This window comes from Galleria mellonella, unplaced genomic scaffold, assembly GCF_026898425.1.
Source record: "Galleria mellonella isolate WM207_F2 unplaced genomic scaffold, CSIRO_AGI_GalMel_v1 utg57, whole genome shotgun sequence".
NCBI lineage: Eukaryota > Metazoa > Arthropoda > Insecta > Lepidoptera > Pyralidae > Galleria > Galleria mellonella.
The window spans coordinates 8,963,542-8,987,713 of record NW_026442119.1 but is presented as its reverse complement, the minus strand read 5'-3'; the positions used below and the strand labels follow the sequence as shown (position 1 = coordinate 8,987,713).

The window sequence follows — 24,172 nt, the reverse complement described above, 5'->3', positions numbered from 1 at the left end:
ATCAAACATTACCTTTTTTTAAATATTAGAATTAAGGAACCCCCTCTTTCAAATTGAGTAAATATTGGTATATAAAATTTAATTAATGAATACTGCTTGTTTATTTTCTCATGATGTCGTAACAAATACGCATATAGACATTATAAAAATGACAGAGTAGTTAGAAATAATTGATCGAATCAAAATTTACTAATTTCTAATCACTCAACAAATTCTCTCTAAATAAAACACAGTGTATAGATTTTTGACTCTAATAATTTTATTATTATTTTAAACTTAGAAAAAATAATTTCACATAATAGTACCTATATTAATTTTATTTATTTTAAAAATACATTTAAACTAGCATTCTAATAGTATAACTAAAAATAAGAGAATACCTTGTTCATCACAAATTTTTCATTGGTACTTAATTAATATGTATAATTTTCATACATTACGTACCTATAAGTAATTATTTTAACAAAAATTGTACATTAATATGAATTATTTCACAAATAATTTTGATATTAAAAATAGATGCGTTTAATTTATTGCACTAACAAATTAAGAGTTGGCACTTGTTTCGCTCAACAGTGCTCTCTATAGAAATTATATTTGCATTTGTCAATAGAACGGGCTTGCTGTGAGGTCCCCACCTGAGTCCTGCTACCTGGAGAGTCGAGAAGACCCGTAATTAATAGGCACGATATCGCTACCCCGTGCATGAATTTAAACGAAATAGCGACATTCACCATCTCTTTCTTTCTCATGTGTGTATCGTAGTGTATCTAGCGATAAAGTTCTTAACCACATATCTAGCAAGACTAATCTGACCATTGATCTTACTATTTATTTTTCTATGTATTTCTATTTTGAATCAACTTTATTTAATTTTTATTAAAACTTAAAGTATAATTTTACATTGTTTTTTAATTTATTAGCAGCTCAATAAATATCTTTAAAATAAAAAGTAAACTGTTTCTATGCCTGTCCAATTGAGTATTATTTTTATTTAACCCTCAGTGAAATAATTTTAATTGTGGAATTACTTGTGTTCGATTTTTATGTTCATACATTCCTATACATTTAATTATTATTATTAATTTTACCAAACTTCTTTTGTTTTTGTTTTCCAGTTTCGAAAGTCACTTCTAAAGCTTTGAACCGAGTAACCAATAAAACAAAATGTCTACATATAACTAAACAAATGAAAAGTTGTAAGTTGCATCTGAATGACATAATTAATTTAAATTATTAATCCTTATTCAATATTTCTCAACAACGTGTTTAATACTTATCAGTATTTAGGTATAGGTACATAGAGTAATTCGTCGTATGGTACAGCGTCGAAGAACTTCTTAGCGGTGCTAACAGTCACGTTGAGAGCGTAGTCCACAACCGGTTTGCCGAACTCTTCTGTCACAACTCTCCAGTTTTCATTCAGGAATTGCAGAACAGTGTTACCTAGAAAAATATATTTGGAAATGTTAAATTATGTTTCGTAGTGTGTTGACACTGCAGTGTGACAACTGACATATTTGGAGGGAGAGGGATTGTTAGTAATGGAGACATTAGTCTCCATTAGTATACACCCTGTCGATTAGACCTAAAAATATTTATGGTGGTATTTATGTATATAAGTAACGATAAGCTGTTAGTTATTAGTCTTTCGCAATTGCATAATATAAGTATTAAAATTTTGTTTCATAAAAAAACCAGTTATTTTGATATCAGTGTTAAATTTCTGAACCGATTATGGTTATTTCTATGGGGTCAATCTGTAAGCATACTCTTTCAGATAAAAAATAAATTTCATATAAGTTTTTAACTGACGGAGTTATGAGGTATAAACGTAATAAAAATACTTTTAAATTGAGAATCTTTCTTTTTGAAGTCGATTGAAAAATTAAAAAAAGAATTGTATTTCTATTACTTTATTACTTTAAACTATTAAAAGGAGCATATTAATATTTACATTAAGCGTAGCTAATTTTTGTTGTAATTTCTTAAATATAAAACGTTTTATCGTTTTCAGTGGTCGTTACAGTGATCGTTTACTATCAGACAGGCTGTATGCTTGTTTGACATCTTTGTGATATGAAAAATAACCACGAAATTTCAAAATTTTAATGATATTTTAATATTACTATAAATAAGTAAGTAACATTTAATTATAATTTAAAACATTTTATCTAGTCGTATTGTTGATTAAGTATAATCTATTTTCAACAGCTTATTTCTCGCGAGTCGAGATAATGTTTGCTCTGATGTAATCTGTTTATATTCAACAACCGGTTCAAATGCGTGTCAGTGTTACCGTGACGTTTGGTAAATGCACTCAGCAGCATCTAACGTAAACATGTTTGGATTCCTCACGCTTTAAATTATTGAACAATTTAGTTTTATAAATGCCATGTAGAAAAAGTGTCAAATATAATTTAGTCATTCTTATTTGACAAGTTTTATGTTTAATTGTTAACGCCAAGTTCCTCACAGAGCAAATAGGAGGGTTTAATTCTGTATTTTTATGGTTAAATTAGACCAATTTAATTGAATTGAATGAATTAAATTAGACAACGAGACATTTTACGAGTATATACACATTTTGTTATTGTTTTCGTTTTATCAATGTATGTATATTGATAACAGAGGTCGTTACTTTTATATTTTTTGGAGGAAAAATGTATTTTTATCTACCCTACATATGAAAAAGTAATTTTGTTCAAATGCGGTATTGCTATTGTTTTATAATTATGTCAATTATATTTATAATTACTCACTAATATAATAAATACGGAAGTTTGAAAGATGGTTGGATGCACGAATAGATAGATTAATTAATGGATGGATAGATGAACATTTGTTACTCTTTTACGCAAAAACTGTTGAACAGATTTGAACGAAATTGCGGGTAGGATATAAGTTAGGATATATCCTAATTACTACACATAGGATATTTTATGTACTGATTCGTGTAGACAGAGTTACAGGTTATAGCTAGCCCAATGTAAAAAACACAATATAATTTTAATTGTTTTATTGACAAAAAGAATTAAAGACTGTCACTATTACAAGTTACTCATATGATTAGTATAATATTCTATCTGTTCTCCTTTAACCAAAGGCCAGAAGAAATTGCCCTAGCGATAATACCTCTTTTGTACCTTTATGTGTATATTTCAATCTGTATTTATGTTACTGTATTTCACTTGAATTATTCACTTGTCATTGTATATTTTTATTTATGGTGCAATAAAGAGTTAAATAAATAAATATATATATTCACATTTACTTCTAGTATTGAAATATTGGAAAAAACAGGTCTGACAAATACGTTGAGAATAACAGTATTTACGTTTTTTTTTATACTATCTAAGTGATATATAAACTAGAACCACTTCAGGCTAGAATGTTTTACTGTAATAGAAATCTCGAGAGTGAGTGTGAGGTGGCTTCTAATAAATTAGATTTTTATGTATTTTACTTGTGATTGACGTTTCCTTTCAGACCAGTCAGGGTAAAGAAGTTGAAAGGTAGATAGATAGATAGATAATTTATTTACATTACTTACAGCATACAAATAACAATAAAAAAAACTAATGTATTGATTTATGAAACTGTCGATAATTTATGGAAAATTTGGAATTTGTTTGACAATAAATTTAGTAAATTTTTTTTTTAATTGTATAAAAAAATTATAGAACTCTTTTATCACCATTGACAATGTCGCGAAGAAAAAGAATAATAACGACCACTGACTACGTTAACAATGTTTGTCTTACCACAAAAAAGTAAAACTTGCAATAGACGGGTGTTCAATAAATGTTTAAACTTGATATGACAAAAGCATTTGTTTCAGTCTAAAGAAGGTCTGTCTTATCTATACTTATAATAAATCTGTAGAGAGGTCAATTCTGTACATGAAATATATTTCCAAAATAACTATCAGGGGGTGATTAGTGATCGATACTGATTCCAAAAATGCAATCAGTAAAATTTTTGTCTGTCTGTCTGTATGTTCGTTATAGAAACAAAAACTACTCGACAGATTTTAACGAAACTTGGTATAATTATTCTTCATACTCCTGGGCAGGTTATAGTATACTTTTCATCACGCTACGATCAATAGGAGCAGAGCAGTGAGGTGAAATGTGTCTGTTACATCAAAACCACTAAACCGTGAGGAAGGACATAGGCTACTTATTTTACGAAAAACGACAGAAACTCGGACGAAATCGCAGGCAACAGCTAGTTTAAAATAAAAAAAGCATTCAAAATAATAAATATTATTAGAAAAAGAAATAGAAATAATTACAACAGTTTATAAATTTTGACACATAATATTACAAATAAATTAAACAATGTGTAATTATTTAGACAGATTTTTGTTAAACATTGTTTAGATAGGTACTTGGAGTAATTTTTGTCGTAAGGCGCGATAAGCTAGTTTTCGGCTTGACCTGACTTAACAAAATTTTTATTTACTAATATTCTCTTAATTTTAAAATGAAAATATATTTTTTATTTATTGCATGGAGCGGAAATTTGGTCTTTGACGTAGGTTTAAAACTTATCCTTTTGCCAGGTCCCTGACGGGGTGTTCAGCGAGAGTTATATATTACAATAATAATATATTTAGTAATACATTAACGTAAAACTGAAAATATTGTAGTGCTTTTGCGTATCCAAATTGTTAATATAACATTACCCTAAAAATTTCGGATTACCTATATAGATCGCATTTATGAATAAATATTTGTGTTATATTTTTGAAATAGTTTACAGTTACAGTGTAAGTAATTTTAAAGTGGTTCTTACTATTATACTGTGGTTTTAGTATTTTACTTCTATAAAACCAAAAATTGTTATTCTTTTTAATATTCTAAATGTAAAAGTGAGTTTTTTCTTTGTTACATTTTGCTCAATATTATAAAATTTTGTTTTACAACTAGTATTTAGAATGGAGAAGGATACCGGCTACTACTTTTTATTACAGTAAATTAATATTTCCTAGTTACACATGCAAAGTCGCAGGTAAAGGTTAGTATTTTAAATACATACTTCAGCTGCACGGTAATTCCGCGTCTTTACTTGGAGCTACATTGATTTATTTTATGCAATACTAGCAGTTATTGCCACCTATATTAGGTTTAATCAAGTTACGACATTATTGCCAGTATGGGGATGAGATTGCAACTGCAATGGAACGCCGGTTGACTACAAGGACGACAACTAATACGATTCCTCTTTGTCTACAAATTACTGGATCTTTACTGTTTAGTATATTTTTATTGATTTATTGTATGTAATTAATAATTATCTCGAACAATTGCAATATCCTAATCCTGTACGGATTAGTATTATATTACGTTAAAGAGTTAATGGACATTAAATTTTATTATAATATATTATATATAATTATAAATATATAATTTTATATAATATAAAGAAGTTATTCTCTATTCGCCCGCATTTTTACATACAGTAGTTTCGACAATCATAAATCTATTTTGTAAACTGTGTAGTTGTAATTTTTATTATGTTGTTATTTTGTGAGAGAAATTAATATATATTTACATAGAAAAAAAATTAAATAATTATTTTTGCAATTATATTATAATTATATATATAATTATATATATATATATATATATATATATATATATATATATATATATATATATATATATATATGTATATATATATGTGTATATATATATATATATATGTATATATATATATATACAACTTAGAATGGCAAACAAGCTGACGGCCCACCTGATGGAAAGTGGTAACCGTCGCCTATAGACATGAGCAGTACCATGGATACAATAGAGTATACTGTTTCGCCCATGATTCCCCCCATGCATTGCCATTGCTGAGGACTCAGGTGTTATTCCTCAGTACCCAGTAAATTATATAAAAGACAGTTTAATATGATAATTACTTATAACTTCACAGAAGTGTGGATTACTGTAATAATAATAAAAAAATATACTTACTTAATTCAGGGTTGCCCTTGAACAGATTGGTGATGGTGTAGATTATTTTTTCCCCGTAGTCGAAGGTATACCTGTAGCTCTTGATACCGAAGTGATCGCGATTCTCAGTATCTTTAAAGTACTTCGTCTTAATATTCAACTTAATAATTGAATTTACTGAAACAAAATATTTATATCAGTTCTAAAAAGTGTATAAGAGTGAGGTTCTAAATTCATACACTGATATTTTTATACATTTGAATAAAATAGAAAAAGAATGTTTAAAAATAAATAATTAAGAGAAAATTAAGTAAATATTAAAAAATAATAGCTTGCTACGAGTATCAATGGATCTTTTTCTTTACTGCGTTAATTGTATTTAATTACATTATTTTAATTAATAACAAATTATAATTAATAAATTGTTATCTACATCTACATGAAGACATTAATGTTTGGAATACTGGAATGGAGGGAATTGTTGGTACTGGGTCTATCCACCCCGTTGCTAGTAAAATATTTTGTGAGTTCATTAAATTTTTTTAATGTATCCTGATAAGTCAAATAGCCTTACTTCATCCTCACCTATTGTCATTTATTGGAGTCTCACCAGAGTAAACCAGTAAGCAGGCGACGTTATCATTTAATTTTTACCCATTAATTTAAGCAATATTGCATTTTAACAAGTCGATTTTGTTCCGCATAGAAAGATACAGACTTATCTCGTGGACACAACCAGTTATTTAGAACTTATTTTCTTTGACGTTTCCATGAGATCAATCTGAAAATATATCTTACCAAATTAAAGAAAAATGAGATTATGAGAGATTATGTGAAAAATTATGAATGAACTTATTTTTTTTAGTTATTACAGATAACATTTACCAATTTTAATTTTGCAGTCTCCTTCACCGTTGATGGGGAAGAGTAATAATCTACCAACAGCCGTGTATTTCCCTTTGATCGTGATGTTGCAACGTACCTCCAATATAAATACATTTTTCTCCAAGTAGGCTCTGGAATTGAATAGGAAAATATGAAAGGTCATGTTTACTTGGAATTTTATCATACGTTATTACTACTCTACTCGGTATTTTGATTTGTAAGAAATTATATTAAAGTACTAATACATATTTGTGCCAAAATGTTACACCCGAAGAATATGGACAAATGAGGGAGATTGAGAGAATAATTCGGCTCGGCAAACGAGCACTAATCTTCCTTAAAAGATGCGTGTTCATACACGCAGTGCAGGCATCCTTCCTGTGATAACTTTGAGGACTGTGGAACTAGCTATCACCTTTAATTTTTTCTTTATAATATAGTATGGTAAATTTCAAAAAACGTGCCTACAAACATTTAAAAAGTCGGCAACGCACAAGTAACTTCTCTCGTATTGCAAGTGTTCATGAGTGACGGTAGCCGCTTTCCGTTAGGTGGACCGTTTGCTCGTTTGCTACCCTAACAATAAAAATAAATTCTATGGAACAGAGACCTGCACTTTTACAACTCAAAACATCTGTGGAAGCTCAAAGTTGTGCAAAGAGCGGAGAAACGAGTTATATTGGCTATCTCGCTCATTAACTACATTCCAAAAATAGAAATCCGAAAAGTTGAAGTGGATATAGGCAGGCTATTTAAACAAATGCTCATGTCTATAGGCGGCGGTTACCATTTTTCATCAGGTGGGCCGTTAAATTGTTTGCTATTCTAAGATACATAAAAAAAACAGATGTAAGAAAGGTTGTTAGAGCCGTAAGACTGCAGAATGGAGAACAAGAATTAGCCGGAGGAAATTAGGGAGATAACCCATGCGCTAGGTCGATGATATAAGAAGAGCAGTGGGCAAAACCCGGATGTACGTGGCGAAAGATCGAGTTATTTGGCAGAATTATAGAGAGGCCTATACCCAACAATGGGTTAACCCGGGCTAAAATAGATAGACTCATAATAGCAACATATGAAGGGTATCATGGCGTCACAGTATATTTTGTGATATTCATGACTGTAGGCGATGGTTATTACCTTGCTTAGTTCGTAGAAATACACTATTTACTATACATACAGGGTTAGTCGTAACAGGAGGTATGTCATGCCGAAACCTGTGAATAGTGTCCATTCTATATATATCTAAGTATGAAACTAAACTGTTTTTATTTACTTCATAAATTTTTGTCGGAACGGATATTTTTTTTTTTTTATACAACTTAGAATGGCAAACAAGCTGACAGTCCACCTGATGGAAAGTGATAACCGTCGCCTATAGACATGAGCAGTACCATGGACATAACAGAGTATACTGTTTCGCCCATGATATGCCCCATGCGTTGCCATTCCTGAGCACTCAGGTGTTATTCCTCTGTACCCAGTAAATTCACACCGTATCCCACTCTTCAAACCAAAATACAGCCATGCAAACACAACTGCTTCAAAAAATTATAATAAATACCTTTAAAATCATCATTTCCTATGCAATGCAATGTGCATTACAGAATTATACAATTTATTATTTATTAACTTCAAATTTCTTTTAAAATTATAAAGTCTCTTTTCTATCTAACATTCTAAATACTTATAATACTTATTACTGGTAAATGACTGTTGAAAATATCTAGTCCATGTTTGTCATATGTATATGAAACCGTTGTGCGTTTCTCTATTATTATTTGTTACCGAAGGTGTAATTCTTTCTCATAAACACATAATTGTGCCAAACAGTTGTTATAGTACATTTTATGCTATCACACAGTTATTATACTTGCGCAATTTTGTATATCTAATCGTTTTACCCTTGGAGATATACTTATGTATGAATTATATAGTTATGTTAGCTCATACAAAAGGTTTCGACAACTGTCTGCTTGGGAAATAATTGTGAGAAACGCCTTATTACTATACGGCAAGGTTCTTGTAATAATCAGATCTTTGGTATCAAAGACGTGTCCTCGTACCATTTCGTTTAGCGGAAATATACTCACAGAACTGATTAAATTAATTAATATTATTGTGTTTATTGTAAAATGTTTTTATTATTTAAAATAATTATTAATGTAATTTATCTACTACGTATAATATTAATTTGGACTTTTATTTATTGTGTAAATTATAAAATATTTCTATTTATAATAAATGCATTTTTATCTATCATTCATTCGTGATACTTTTATTTTAGTATTTTACTCGGGGATCTGTAGCTAGTATCTATAAATATAATATTTAAAAATATTTTTTAAATTAAAATATACGGTCGGTTTTATTTTAGAAGTTTACATTAGATTATACTATATATTATATGTATACAGTATAATTTCAAGTCTGTATTATCAGTACACGTTACTATCTAATAGGTTTACGTGTTAAATTTTTTATATAGACATTTATATGACTTTCGATGTCTACGTTAATGAACATAATAAAAATTTTCGATCAATAAATTAACATAGAAAAGGAAACATTTCATCCCTATAGATATAAGAATAAGTAAAATTTATATCTAGGAAAATACTCTTGAGAATCCTTTTTAAGGATTCTCAATTTTTCCCAGGAAAAATTTAATTTTAATTACAATTTTATTTAGTAAAACTCGTATCTTTACTAATATTATAAATGTGAATGTGTGTTTGTTCGTTTGTATTATTTTAAAAATGATGTAAGTGATATACACGTACTATATGAAGAGAAGAAGGACATAGGTTACTCTTTATCCCGGTTAGTGAACATATACATACCACGCGGGCAAAGGTGTGAGTAAAAGCCATTTATAAATAAAATTAGGGCACTGCTTGTATATCTTTTAAGGTGGAGTGAAAGGGATTGTTAGTAATGAGATTTAATAGACACATTGTTTGCAATATATCAGGTAGACCTCCACGCGGTTCTCTCTGGAAATTATGATCAATTTCTATTGAATTCGTCATGATGGGCAGTAGTTACCACGCTTGACAAGCGGATTGACAATCACAATTAGGATTGAATGATGTTTTAGGGGTGTTGATTCCTATTTCTTGAACATTAAGTTCCCTTAGTCACCTTTTATGACACCCACGGGAAAGGAAGTGGTGGCCCATTTTATGCTGGGACCATACTGCAAATATTGTATGTATGATGTATATGTAAAGTGCAACTCCAAATTTTCTTATACTTGTAAAAAGACATTTATCCAACTTTGGTTATATGCATTCTGGTAAACCGTCACCGTGGGCGTCAGCTAGTTTGCCGTTCTTAGTGTAATAAAAAAATATACTGAAACGTTAAAGGGCCATTAAGACCAAGGATTACTTAGAAACATATTCTCAGGTAATAAATGGCTGGTTACTCAATTAAAACAATTAAGACTAATCTTCTACGCATCGTGCGTTCCAAAGTAGTGATTGCTATATATGCGTGAATTAAATATTTCCAAATATTCAATTATTTAATTTATCTTCGTATTTCTTTAAATTACCAGAGAGAGACTGGTACAAAAATCGTTTGCTTGGGTACCTCTGTCCCATTCGTGTTTCAACCGTAAAGCAGTTGTGTTTGCTTGACTGTGTTTCGGTTTAGAAGGTGGGATATGGCGTGAATTTACAGGGTACAGAGGAATAACACCTGAGTCCTCAGGAATTGCAACGCATGGGGTGTATCATGGGCGAAACAGTATACTCTGTTATATCCATGGTATTGCTCAAGTCTACGTCTAAGTTATAGGCGACGGTTACCACTTTCCATCAGGTGGGCCGTCAGCTTGTTTGTCATTCTAAATTGTATAAAGAAATAAATAAAAAAAAACTAAATTTATTCGTAGCAGGAAAATGTACATGTTGTCCAAAAATGATAGAATCTGTTAGTCTATAACTATGATTAAATAGAAGATTCATAAGGTATTTTAAATACGCAATCGAGATTTAATGCGATGAAAAAAACTTTGCACCTAAATAGTACCTACATATCTTCTTCTTCATTGCCGACGTTGATTCGTAAGATATAAAAAAATGTGATAACTGTAATACCTTGTATGGTAATTTTTTTTTTTATACAACTTAGAATGGCAAACAAGCTGACGGCTTACCTGATGGAAAATGGTAACCATCGCCTATAGACATGAGCAGTACCATGGACATAACAGAGTATACTGTTTCGCCCATGATACCCCCCGTACGTTGCCATTCCTGAGGACTCAGATGTTATTCCTCTGTACCCAGTAAATTCACGCCATTTTTGTTCAATTTTTGAGCATATTTGAATTCAATGTCAGGAAGCGGACCTATTGCTGTTACTTATATTAATTTAATTTTAAGAATGTTTCCAAATATTGGAGAGTTAGAAATCACAATCATTCGATGATTCATGCTTATCGGCCTATATAAATTTATTGCTGGAAATAGTCCTCGCACAATACCTTCTACTATATGCGATTCTTCACTTTTTACTTGACGGCTGATATTCATGATAATATCTTAAAAATAACAGTAGTAAGAATTATTCAAACAGTAACTTACTCGACGTTAAGCACTTCACACTTTTTCAATCCGGTGACTTTGCCTTCGTAGAACGTAACCTTGATGCCAGGCAGCTGTATCGGTAACTCATCAATGACAAAGGGGTCTAAAGAAGGTACACCGAGCGATGGCAAGCCCTTGGCGAATCCAGGAATCGCATCTATAGTTGCTTTAATGAGGCAAGCCGGCTCCGTACTGTTGCAGGGGTGGATGAAGTCAGCTGTAACAGTAAAATAAAAAAATAATAAATATTTATTTTAACAATAATAAAAATCTATTCATTTACATGGACCAAGCAATTGGACAGCCATGTTTAATATATAAAGAAATATTAATAAAAAATAAATAATATACATTTCCGCGACTTTGTTCGCGTAACCAGGATAACTGACTGGGATAAAAAGTAACCTATATCCTGCTCCATCCCATATAGTATATACTAAATTTCATAGTGATTGGTTTAGCTGTTAAGGCGCTATAAGGTAAAAATTAAACAAACAAGTAAACTCAATTTCATATTTATAATACGAGTACATATAAGTAAGGATGACTGAATGCATATTATTATATGCATTAAGTCCAAAACAGTTTAAGGTTTAATATTTTATTTAAGTTTATTCAATTTCCATTGTTCAGTTATATAAATATTATTATTTATTTTCTAGTAATTCTATAGTTTGAGAATTCATTTTCATAACTAGGATATAATAAGTATTTATATACTTGTTATATAATTTATGTTATATATATAAACTGTTTAATATAAAAAACCTATGTCCTTTGCCGTTCCAAATACTACATATAATGTTTGGTACATTACGATTGGTTGAACTTTTAAATTATCAAATTACATCTGTAACAAATAACTAAATTGACTCGCTTTCACATTAAATTTATAATATTTAGCATAGTATCAGGAGCGAAGTTCATCAGAAGTAATATTAGTAAAGACGAACAATTACTTAGAAAGGCTTTGATCTTTTCTCATAAATAATTATTATAATGAAATATCATTAAGATCATCCTCAATAATGTCAAGAAACCAGCCATTTTGCTTAAACTAACATTAATTAACCTAGAGAACATGTGCAAATGTTTAAACAGATATAAACACCAGAACGTTTTACGTTCTATACAAATTAATTGTGTTTAACTATCATTTGATGATTTCACACTAAAGTTTAATTAAGTCGAATGCAAAGAAGATTATAAATAAATGTATAAACACTTTGGACTGCAATGTGATCGTAGTTCAAGTTTTATTTAGTATAATTTATTTTTATTATGAAACGTCAAAAATTTTTATTACCAATTTTAGACTAAGCTTTTTAGAAAATTAATTAATGGATGGTTTTCCAAATTTACTATAGCACGATGTCATACGATTTTGTCGCCAATGTATATTTATCTTAATAATACTATAGTGTAGGGAGTCTTCAATAAGAAAAGTATAACTAGATGATGTCTGTACATAAGACATATTTAAGAAAAAATTAGGGGTCTTGATATGAGCAAAAAGAAGTCAAAACAATAATTTTTTAAAATCTGTCTGTCTGTTTGTTCCGGAATCATGTAAAAACTACAGCATTAATGCGAATACAGTTTTCATAGTTGTATTCCTGAAGGTGTAACTTAAAAACTGGTGTAGTTTTATCTTGATACACCATATACAAGTAATTTGTTTCATTATTTTTTCTACTTCTGTAATCTATTCGTACGATATATGCGAAAAGCTAGTATTCTTTTTAAAAATTTGAGGCTCAGAACCCTCACTAATGAATAAACGAGAGAGAATTAATTGTTCCCATAATTTTTCTTTTAACAAATATTAATCAAGTTAAAATATTGAATTCTAAAGAAAACCAAAACCGTTTTGTAATATTTTTCTTTATTAAAATTATATGATCGTGGAATAAGCCAACGTTCTATGAAAAATATTATATTAAAGAATAAAAACATTTGCGGATATTTTTTTAATAAGCTGAATACTGTTACCTAGCAATATAGAATAATATGACATTTTTTACAGTTTTTTTACCTTTAGGACAATAATTTTACTTGTTTCTACGAGTATTTTTATTTAATGAAATGATGTGTTTGACTATACCAAATAGTAGATCACCAGCGGAGGTTAAAACGATGTGAATGAAGTTAGGTCATCATCACCCTCGTTGCTATTTTTTATATAACTTAAAATGGCAAACAAGCTGACGGCCCACTTTATGTAAAGAGATAACCGTCGCTTATAGACATGAGCAGTACCATAGACATAACAGAGTATACTGTTTCACCCATGATAACTCCTATACATTGACATTCCTGAGGACTCAGGTGTTATCCTCTGTACCCTGTAAATTCACAGCTATCTTCCACCCTTCAAACCCAAACACAGCCAAAATAAAGACTTCTTAATGGTCTTAACTCAACTGATTGTAATTTAGTTAGGCCCTTTAAGAAATAACTTCAGATTATATCGTTTATTTAGATGCACGCAAAATATTGTAATTGTAAGCATAATCATCCTTGAATCACGCTATTACGTAATTTAACATGTGTAAACACATGTTCAAAACGATTTTATTAGCAAATTACCAGACGGAGACTTTGTACAAAAGTCGTTTGCTAGAGCACCTCTGTCCCATTCGTGTTTCTACCGTGAAGCAGTTATGTTTGCATGGCTGAGTTTCGGTTTGAAGGGTGGGATATGGCGTAAATTTACAGGGGTACAGAGGAATAACACCTGAGTCCTCAAGAATGGCAACGCATGGGGGGTATCATGGGCGAAACAGTATACTCTGTTATGTCCATGGTACTGATCATGTTTATAGGCGACGGTTACCACTTTCCATCAGGTGGGCCGTCAGTCAGTCAAAAAATCTTTGAAGTGAGTGTCCTCCTAGCAAAATATATCACCATATCAGCCGTTATGATGATATATTTATTTATTACTTTCTATATTACCTTTACTGAACATAGGCCCTAGGTTTTGCCAGTAGTTGCCACGCTTGGCAGGCGGGTTGACAATTGCAATTAAACTTTGGTGATGTATTAAAAGGAACGCTACTGCCCATTCCGTGACCAGTAAGTTCCCTTAGTCGCCTTTTACAATACCCACGGGAAAGGAAAGTGTGGCCAATTCTATACTGGGAACATACGGCAAAGAGAGAAAGAAAGAAATATTTATATCTCACAAAAGTGACGTACTTTGTTAGTACTTTTGGTTGTTGCGTTAGTTTTCATACTAAGTCGAAATTTATTGTTGTCTTTAAACTATTATGACTTTCAAAATCTTTATCTTAATACGTTTATAGTTAACTTTCTGATCTTAGTATTCAAGGTGTATATAAATGTAAGTACCTAATAAAAGGACCAGTAATAGCGTTTAACAGCTCCGTAGCTAGCAACAGAGCTTGGTTTAGTAGCAATAGGGACAAGTCGTCCTTTATGTAAAGCGAATTTTAAAAACGATCGTAGTTGATTCCTGATGAATTTATCAGGCCCCTTTTGTAACGTGCTTTTGTTATAGATTCAATGAAAACATGCTGAAGATCAACCCTATAAAATACTACAAACTTCTCCATAATACATTCAAACAGGGAATGTAGAAGGAATATTATACCTTATCTGGTTGACTTCTACGCAGTACCCTCCCTGGAAATCTTCCTGGTCAATTCTTCTTAAATTCATTACGATGGGTCAACTGACACATTTTCGTCACTTCATTGTATACCCTTACTATAGGTGAGTGCACCATTCTATTTTATGCATAAAAAAGTAAAACAAGTATGTAAATGCAACATATAACAGTTGATGACCGGTGAATGCAGTCTAAATGAAAGGAACTGTACTTGTATTATGGTGCTCTAATCCAGGTGTAAGAATAATATTCCATATGCGAGTATGCTAAAATTATTGTCTTATTATTATATTCCTATCTCTTTATACTGGGAACAACTCTCTATTTTCAACTAACTTAAAAAAAAAGTAAAAGTTTCTCTATTTGTAGGTATTGTATATTTACATGTTAGTTATCTTATAACTTCGTCATTTATAAACAGATTTGGAATTTTTTCAAGATATAAAAAATTCTGTAAGTTTTTCCAAATTATAAAAAAACTGAAGAAATTTTATCAAAATCGGTTCAGTAGTTTAGTTTTTAACTCAAAATAACTAGTTTTGTTACAATCTTTGTGCAAAAATTAGTTATTAATTGAAATTGATTTTCAGTATCATTTCTTACTCGGTTAAATCTCTAAAAATAGCATATTAATAATATGGCCCACACGAGTTTTCATGTTAGATTATTTGGATTTTCCACAACATAATGTGAATATAAAGGTTACGGGAAAATTCTTAAATTTATGATGTCAATCATGTTCTTCAAGCTGATAATATCGTGACAAAATAACGCTCAGAATATGTGTACTTTTATTTGAACATTATATACGTTTTTTAGGTCAAAAGTAATAATTTAAGTATGTAATTTTAGTAAAACGACTTACGGGATACATAATAAATATGGAGTTTCTTTTTATTAAGTGTTGTTGACAGGATGTAATAGGATATCTGTTCATACATTATTGCGATATTTTACGCAGTAGGTCATATTTATTAGCATCAAAGTGAAAAATAATTTAACATTTTTTTTTCGATCGTAAATTGTTTAAATATTATCCTTACTAATAACTATATAAAAATATAAAAGTGTGTTTGTCTGTTATATCTTAGCGTCTGATTAAATAGAAGAAACATTCTAAACAATGGAATCTATTTGTCTATTTTTTTTAAATATTTATTTTATTCAGGATATTGTTTTTCATTTTACATATAATATTTCAAAAAGGGAAGGTAATTAAAAAAACATTAACTACAAAAAAAAAATGTTCATCCATTATACAACTTTTACAAAACCTTTGTTCTCATGTCAAAGGAGTTATACCGTAGTTGTAAATACCGACAAGTCAAAATTACAATTTTAATAAAATGTCCCTATTATAAAGAGCTTAGAACGTACCTATGTATTTACCGATTTCATACACAGACCGTATGCACCCTGATTACCGCAAATAATCATCCATGCACAATTGTACACGCAGCAAATTAGATTAGCACTCACGTGACATGTGGGACTTCATTTACACAAGAACGTTCAATATCAAAACTCGATAAATACGTTAACATTTTCAAAAGCCTTATATATATTTTAGTTTACATATATTCTTTAACTAACATTTAACTAATTTTGACTTCATATGATATTAATCCAATTTTGCCACAAATTTTATTTACTTGCTATGCTACTTATTTACGCATCAGTGTTTACAATTTGATATCCATTTATTTCTGATGCAGACTGTACGTTTACAAAACAACTTATGTTATGTCCATGGTACCACTGTCCATCAGGTGGGCCGTCAGCTTGTTTGCCATTGTAAGTTGTATAAAAAAGAACTTTATAGTGAGACAAAAATTGTGTGTATATGACTTATTAATGCACTTGACATAGAAAATTATACATTAAACAGAGTGGAATAGGCAGAAATCATTATGATCAAGCAATCGTTTGATATAATAGTAAAATTTAATATTTTTCCTAAAGATACATGGATTGATAAATGACAAAAAATTTTGAGCCTCTCTTGCTATCAGAGTGCAGAGTGCAGTGCAGTGCAGTGTTCAGCTGTTAATATAGGAGCCTGTTGTACTATCACTCCAGTGGTTAGCATATATGGTTCAACATTTCTGTTATTTTAATTTTTGGTTCACTAAATTTCTGTATTAATAGGTAGACATCATCATCATTAACATATCAGACATTATCTGTCCTCTGTGGAACATAGGTCTCTCTAATAAATTGGTTGTCATTCTTGGCAGAAGGGTTTGCAACCGCAGTTAGGCTTTATTGATGTTTTGAGAAGGACTCTTAAGTTTCTTTAGATGCCGCTTACGACACCAACGGGAAAGGAAGAGGTGGCCCATTCTGTACCGGAACCACACGACGAATAGGTAGATATGTTGTACATCATTTGTTTATGCTTTTTAAATTATACTAGTGATCGGGCCAGGCTTTGCACGGGTAGATATAATTTTCATTAATAATATATTATATTACTCGTTGATAATGTGGCTTTCTATAGGTGAAAGAGTTTTTAAAATTGGTTCAGTCGTTTTTGAGTATATCCATTACAAACAAACAAATCTTTCCTCTTTATGATATCATACATATTTCAATTAGGTATAAGAAATTATTAGAAAAATCTTTTGAAAATATTATTAATGTCTAAGTCTGTATGACCATCATATACAAATATAAATATTTAAACGAGACTTGCTTACTTAAACGCTATGTGCTTTACAATATTAGTTCCTGCGGAATTGTCAAACATCTGATTCTCCGAAGTACAGTCATCTGTGTAATAACACGTGCAATGTTAATGAGAATTTTGAGGGTTAAAGAGGTTTTTAAGAACAAGTTAACCTTCAACTGTAGAGGAAAATAGCATTACTGAAGCAAAAGTGAAATAACAGCTTGTGATTCATACTCTTAAAGGTCTTTTGTATTGTAATAAAGTCAGTCATAAAATGGTGGGTTTTAGTGTGATAGGTGGATTAAAAAAACTAGTCTTTAAACATTTTGGTTTGACCATTAAAGTTCATTTTGTTTATATTGTCAAACTAAACAAAACATTAACTTTCTGCTATAACCTTCTGATCGTTGTAGGTATTATAAACTTATATCTTACTTACCATATTATTGAGTAGTTTTGTAAATTAATAATAATGCAATGGCAACCCTGCCCGCTCTATCGATATACGCTGGCAAAACACCAGTGAGGGGTGATACGTGACGATGAAAGCAGGTCAGTTGACCCATCGTGACGAATTCCACAAGATGTAACTACGATGGTTTACAGAGGAAATCGCGTAGAGGTCGACCTTATGGGGTACATTGCTAGTAATGGAGCTACTAGTTCCCTATACTAACAGTCCTTTTCCGCTATGAGTATTGTATGTACAGTATAATCTCGATTATCCGAATTAAATAAAATCTGGGTTATTCCGTATAATCAAAAATCCGGATAATTGATTTCAAAGCCAAATCAAACAATAATTTAATTTTAATATTTTTTTATAATGTAAAGGGGTATATATACGTCATTTAGGCAATATAATATAAAAAATTTCGAGCTATAAAGATAATACCTATTTACCCAATTAATACACAATACCGGATAATCGAATATACGGATAATCGATGTACGGATAATCGAGATTCTACTGTATGCGTTTATTAATAATATATAAGCGTCTCAGCTGGTGTACTCATAAAATATGTCTTGCTTAATTTGAGACTAGATGGCGCTGTGTAATGCGTCCATTAGTTCCTATACTCTTAAAGTACCTAGTAATTATATCCAATATTTATCTGCATATAATAAAATCGTAAACAACCCATGTCTGTATATGAAATATATTATAAAAAATATATATATTTATAGAAATTGTACGTATGTTATTGAGGCCAAATAAATAGTTTTTAGCATTTTGTCGATTTGTCTGTGCGTTTGTGAACGCATAACCGATGTAAATGCGGTTTTCATAGCTGACTGATGTAATGTGGCATTCTCTAAGTTAGTGTTAAATTCCAATCGGTTCACAAATATAAAAATTAATTGAAATAATATGCATTATCTCAGAGATATTTTACAATTTTTAAATAATTACACCCTTATCGAACGTCCACGCAGACGGAGTCGCCGGGCAGAGCTAGAGTATATATAGCTAGAGTGTATAAATTTAATAAAGAAGATAAGCCTCTCCCGTCACTGCTATTAGGAACGATCTTGACCCACCCTCATTCACTGAGTGCTTGCAACACATTTGAGGTCGCGGTGTGATGTCTTAAAACCGTTTACCCGTACGAGTTTAAGAACCTTCCTTCTCTAAAGTTATTCATTATTTCAAGTTACGAGGTGAAACTGTATTTATTTATATTATTTATAGAAATATCAACAGCGCATTAGTATATATTCGTTGTATGGTACCAGCATGGAATGGGCACCTTCTATTCCTGTGGGTACTGTAAGAGGCAACTGAGGTAATTTAATAATCAAAGTTTGCCTCATACCTTTTAAAACATCATCAAAGCCTAAGTTTGGTTGCCAACCCGCCTCCTAAGCATAGCAACTATTGGTAACCCTCCCCCCTTTCGGGGGAGGTTTATATTTCAGTAGTGGACAGTTAAGGGCTGATATGATGATGAGAGGTGAAAGGAATTGTTATTAATGCGGACTATCAGCCCCATTGTTAGCAATATACTCTATCAGGTTGACCTCCACGTGGTCCCCCCTGGAAACCATTGTGCTGAATTCCAAATGTATTCATCACGTTGGGCTAACTGATCTGCCGTTTCATCCTCACCTATCATCTCTCACTGGTACCCCGCTAGTGTATACCGATAGCGCAATCGGGGTTACCATTCCATTATCATCCATAAAAAAAGATATAATGATGTTGATAACGTCATGACGATGACGTGAAACTTTACTATCACTTCAGTTTGTAGATCTTGTGAATTATATCGGTCACTTTTATTATCGGTCTTTATTTATATTCAGTAGAGAACTGTCACTAAAATACTAGTGGTGATGTTGATCTAATGCGTCCTCATCATGTCTTCACACATATTGAAAATTAAATACCTACAAATATTGTAGAATTACAGATTAAATTGGATTTTTTTTTAATGGATGATAATGGAATGGTAATCCCACCCGCGCTACTGATATACACCGGCGGGGCACCAGTGAAGGATGATAGATGAGTATAAAGCAGGTCAGTTAGCCCATCGTGACGAATTCAACAAGAATTGTTCACGATGGTTTCCAGGGGGAACCACGTGGAGGTCGACCTAATAAGGCATATTGCTAGCAATGGGGCTGTCAAACTCCATCGCTTACAATCCCTTTCCCCCCGATTAAATTGAATTACCATGGTATTAATTCACAACTCTCGTATGACAATGACCTCATTATTACTAGTGCAATCGGATCGCAGAAAAAATTGTTCAATAGTTCATTTAAAAAAGTGTCCATTCTCAAGGACACGGTTAAGTAGTAAGTTTACCGATAGAAAAATCTCTTTCACAATTATAATTATGTGTGGTGTGTTGAAGTATGTTGACATAAAAAAATAAATACAAAATTGTTATAGATACTTAAATAACATACGAGTACATAGAGACATGCAATACATATTACGTAGAAAATAATGTAAATAGGTGTACAATTTTATTGTCATTGCAATATGTATAACACATAATTCTATTATAGGTACGTACATTACGTGTTCTTACGTGTCTTCGTGATGGTAAATAGAATTTAATAAAACTGTATAGCAATAAAAAAAAATAACAAGATAATAATGACAAAAATTGCACACTATCAAATTTTCTGTATAATTAAAATTCTACTGTTTTGCCCTTGTATAGAATAACTACCTCTTCTTTTCCCGTGGGTATCGTTAGAGGTGACTAAGAAAATTTAATGTTCGAGGAATGGACAGCAACGTCCAATTATCAAAGCCTAACTGCGGTTGCCGGGGGGAAAAGGATTGTTAGTAATTGAGACTAAAAATTCCATTGCTAGCAATATACCCAACCAGGTCGACCTCCTCGTGGTTCCCCCTGGAAACTATCATGGTTAATTCCTGATGAATTCATCATGATGGGCTAACTGGCCTGTTTTCATTCTCATCGATCACCCTTCACTTCGCCAGCGTATCCCGTTAGCGCAGGCAGGGTTACCATTCCATTTTCACCCCTCAAAAAAAAAACTGCGGTTGCCAGGTGGAGGGGTATGGATTGTCAGAATTGGTTCTAGTAGTCACATTGTCACATTACTAGCAATATACCCCATCAGATCGACCTACACGCGGTTCCCCCTGGAAACCATTGTGGTTAATTATTATGGAATTCTTCACGATAGGCCAACTGACCTGCCTTCATCCTTACCTATCATTCTATCACTGGTGTCCCACTAGCATATACCGATAGCGCAGGCGGGGTTACCATTCTGTTTTCACCTATTTAAAAAAACTGCGGTTGCCAACCTGCCTGCTAAGCATGGTAACTACTGGCAAAACCCTCCAATAAGGGAATGCCTATGTTCAACAGTGGATAGTTAAAAATATTTTAATATTAATTATTACTATTACTAAAAATAATATAATACTTGATTACACTAATTGTTAATGTTACGTACGAGAGTGTTATAATATATATTTTAATACTATGACGCCATTTAATTCAGACCAAACTTCCATTCAAGTTTTTTTTTATGCAACTTATAATTGCAAACAAGCACACCTGAAGGAAAGTGGTAACCGTTGCCGATAAACATGAACTAATACCATGAAAAGAGGGTATACTGTGTCACACATAATACCTTTCATGCATTACCATTTCTGAGGCCTAAGGTGTTATGCTTCTGTACGCTGCAATCTCATTGCTATATTCTACACTTCAAATTAAAACACAGTCATGTAAACACAACTGTGTTTTCGGCAAAAAACAGGAATGGGACAGAAGTACCCAAGCAGATGACTTTTATACAAAAGCCCCCTCTAGCAAATACGTTATATATAGTTTAAGTATTGTACTAAATATAAATATATTGTCAGTTTTGATATGTCAGATTTATATTGTTGATGTTTTGGCATCACATATATTACACAGTCAAATTCTTTTAATTTATAATATACTAATATTATAAGTAATTATTCTTAGGACTATCTGAAAAATTAAATTTATTTCTTTCTACAGCTATGTTTCATTAAAATAATTTGGTTTTATTTTAATAATAAATATTTCTAGTAAAACGATTAGAGAGTTATTTTATTATCTTTATTATCTCAACAATTTTGCTTAAAGAGCATAACTGTTATCAAATAGATGATTTCATAACAATAATTATGATGAATTGATAAAACTTGTCATTTGATGATAATAATCAAGATTTCATATTTGAGTTTGTCAGTTTAACATTGATCTTAGTCATTTGGGTTGCTAAATATACTCATGTATATAGGCATAGGTGTTAAAATTATTACAGCAGTTTTGTTGAGATGTTTCAGAAAATAAATATGCCATAGCGAACTCCATAATTATAATAGCAGTGTTTGATACCTATATTTATTTTTTGTCATTCGAGGAGCCGAGAGAATTAATTACCAAACTCTTACGCTTATTCTCTTTCAGTCGATATTAATGAAAAGTTAATCGAGTTTTAATTAAATTATGAACTAAACTCTCGAAATTAGTAATAAATCGAAATATTCAGACAATCAATCGATTTTCAAATTGTTTCATTACTATTAAACATAAGCAGCAGTATCATGGGCGAAACAGTATACTCTGTTATGTCCATGGTACTGCTCATGTCTATAGGCGACGGTTACCACTTTCCATCAGGTGGGCCGTCAGCTAGTTTGCCATTTTAAGTTGTATAAAAAAAAAGACTACTCGTATTTTATGGCTTCGTTAATTATGCCTTTGTTTACATTTTTATTCAGTTCTGTTCAAACAGGCTATACGTCCTTTACTTCTCCCCCTTTTGTAACTCATAATATTTGAAGCATTTGCTAGATTTGCTCTTTATTTTTATTTATTTAGTGATATGATTATATGTATTATATATATTATACATATATATATATTTTAATAAATATATATATATATATATATATATATATATATATATATATATATATATATATATATATATATATAATATATATTTATATATATATATATATATATTTATTAAAATCGATATCTACTTGTGATAATGCTTGTATATTTAGCTAATTCTTAGATATCTGTTATTTGGACAAAAATCTACTGTGCATTGTCTAAAACATTTTTTTCTAAGCCTTTTTCATCCCTTTGCACTGCTGCAGCTTACATGTTAAATTATTTTCTTTAACAAATTAAAAATACTTATTTGTTATCTATTTACTATATATAAATAGTTTATAGTCGATATATTAGAAGATTTCTAATAAACATTACCTTTACATTTTCTTTCTTTGTTACTTAAATATTTTTCTTTTATCAGGTCTACTAATTCATGTTATATGTAGTTGTGAAGAATAGTATTATGTTGTAAAATTCATATGTATATTTAACTGAGTAACTTCAATCGCCTCGGTCTATAACCGGTACTATTTCAAAATCATTGTAAAACGCTTATATTGGTATTTTACTTCTCCACATTGCAATCGATGTCGTAAAACATTTCAATGTTGTGTTTCACAAGCACAATATTTGTTATAATTCATAATTAAAAAATAAATTTCAACATTTGTATCAAAAACAAACATAAAATATTTATTCTTAAAATCACTCGATATTTTTCACTTTAAAAAGGAACGGAAATAATAAAATTCGAAATTGTAACATAAAACTCACGTGCAATTTTAGCGCTGCAATCGCTGACGAAAGATGTCACTACCGCTAGTAGTACGACAACAAAAACATATCGCTCACACATATTGATATCGTACACACCGGCGATCTGTTGAAGTAACAAAACACAACCAACGGCGCCCGTATCGAAACCTACAGACACACTGACGAGTGACCCTCGAACCACGCGGGGCTACTTCTTATGTAAATTGAAACGAGTTCTTTCTCATTTTCGGTTGCATAAATTCGGCTAGCTCTTTGCC

General features: G+C 31.0%; 1 protein-coding gene across 1 annotated transcript; it reads right to left on the bottom strand.

Annotated features, from left to right (window-relative positions):
- Positions 1-237: 237 nt before the first annotated feature.
- LOC113509674 (protein takeout-like) lies at positions 238-24,172 on the bottom strand. The gene is made up of 5 exons (XM_026893066.3): positions 23,913-24,172; positions 11,444-11,663; positions 6,849-6,979; positions 5,985-6,140; positions 238-1,446 (listed from the first exon to the last, which is right to left on the bottom strand). The coding sequence occupies exons 1-5, from the start codon at positions 23,992-23,994 to the stop codon at positions 1,280-1,282; spliced, it is 756 nt and encodes a 251-aa protein (XP_026748867.1). The 5' UTR covers positions 23,995-24,172; the 3' UTR covers positions 238-1,279.

Coding starts and splice junctions, on each gene's coding strand:
- LOC113509674 (XM_026893066.3), bottom strand. CDS start 23,994: ATGTGTGAGCGATATGTTTTTGTTGTCGTACTACTAGCGGTAGTGACA. Junction 6,980..11,443: donor TGTGAAGTGCTTAACGTCGA/GTAAGTTACTGT, acceptor ATTCAATTCCAG/AGCCTACTTGGAGAAAAATG. Junction 6,141..6,848: donor AGACTGCAAAATTAAAATTG/GTAAATGTTATC, acceptor ATTTTGTTTCAG/TAAATTCAATTATTAAGTTG.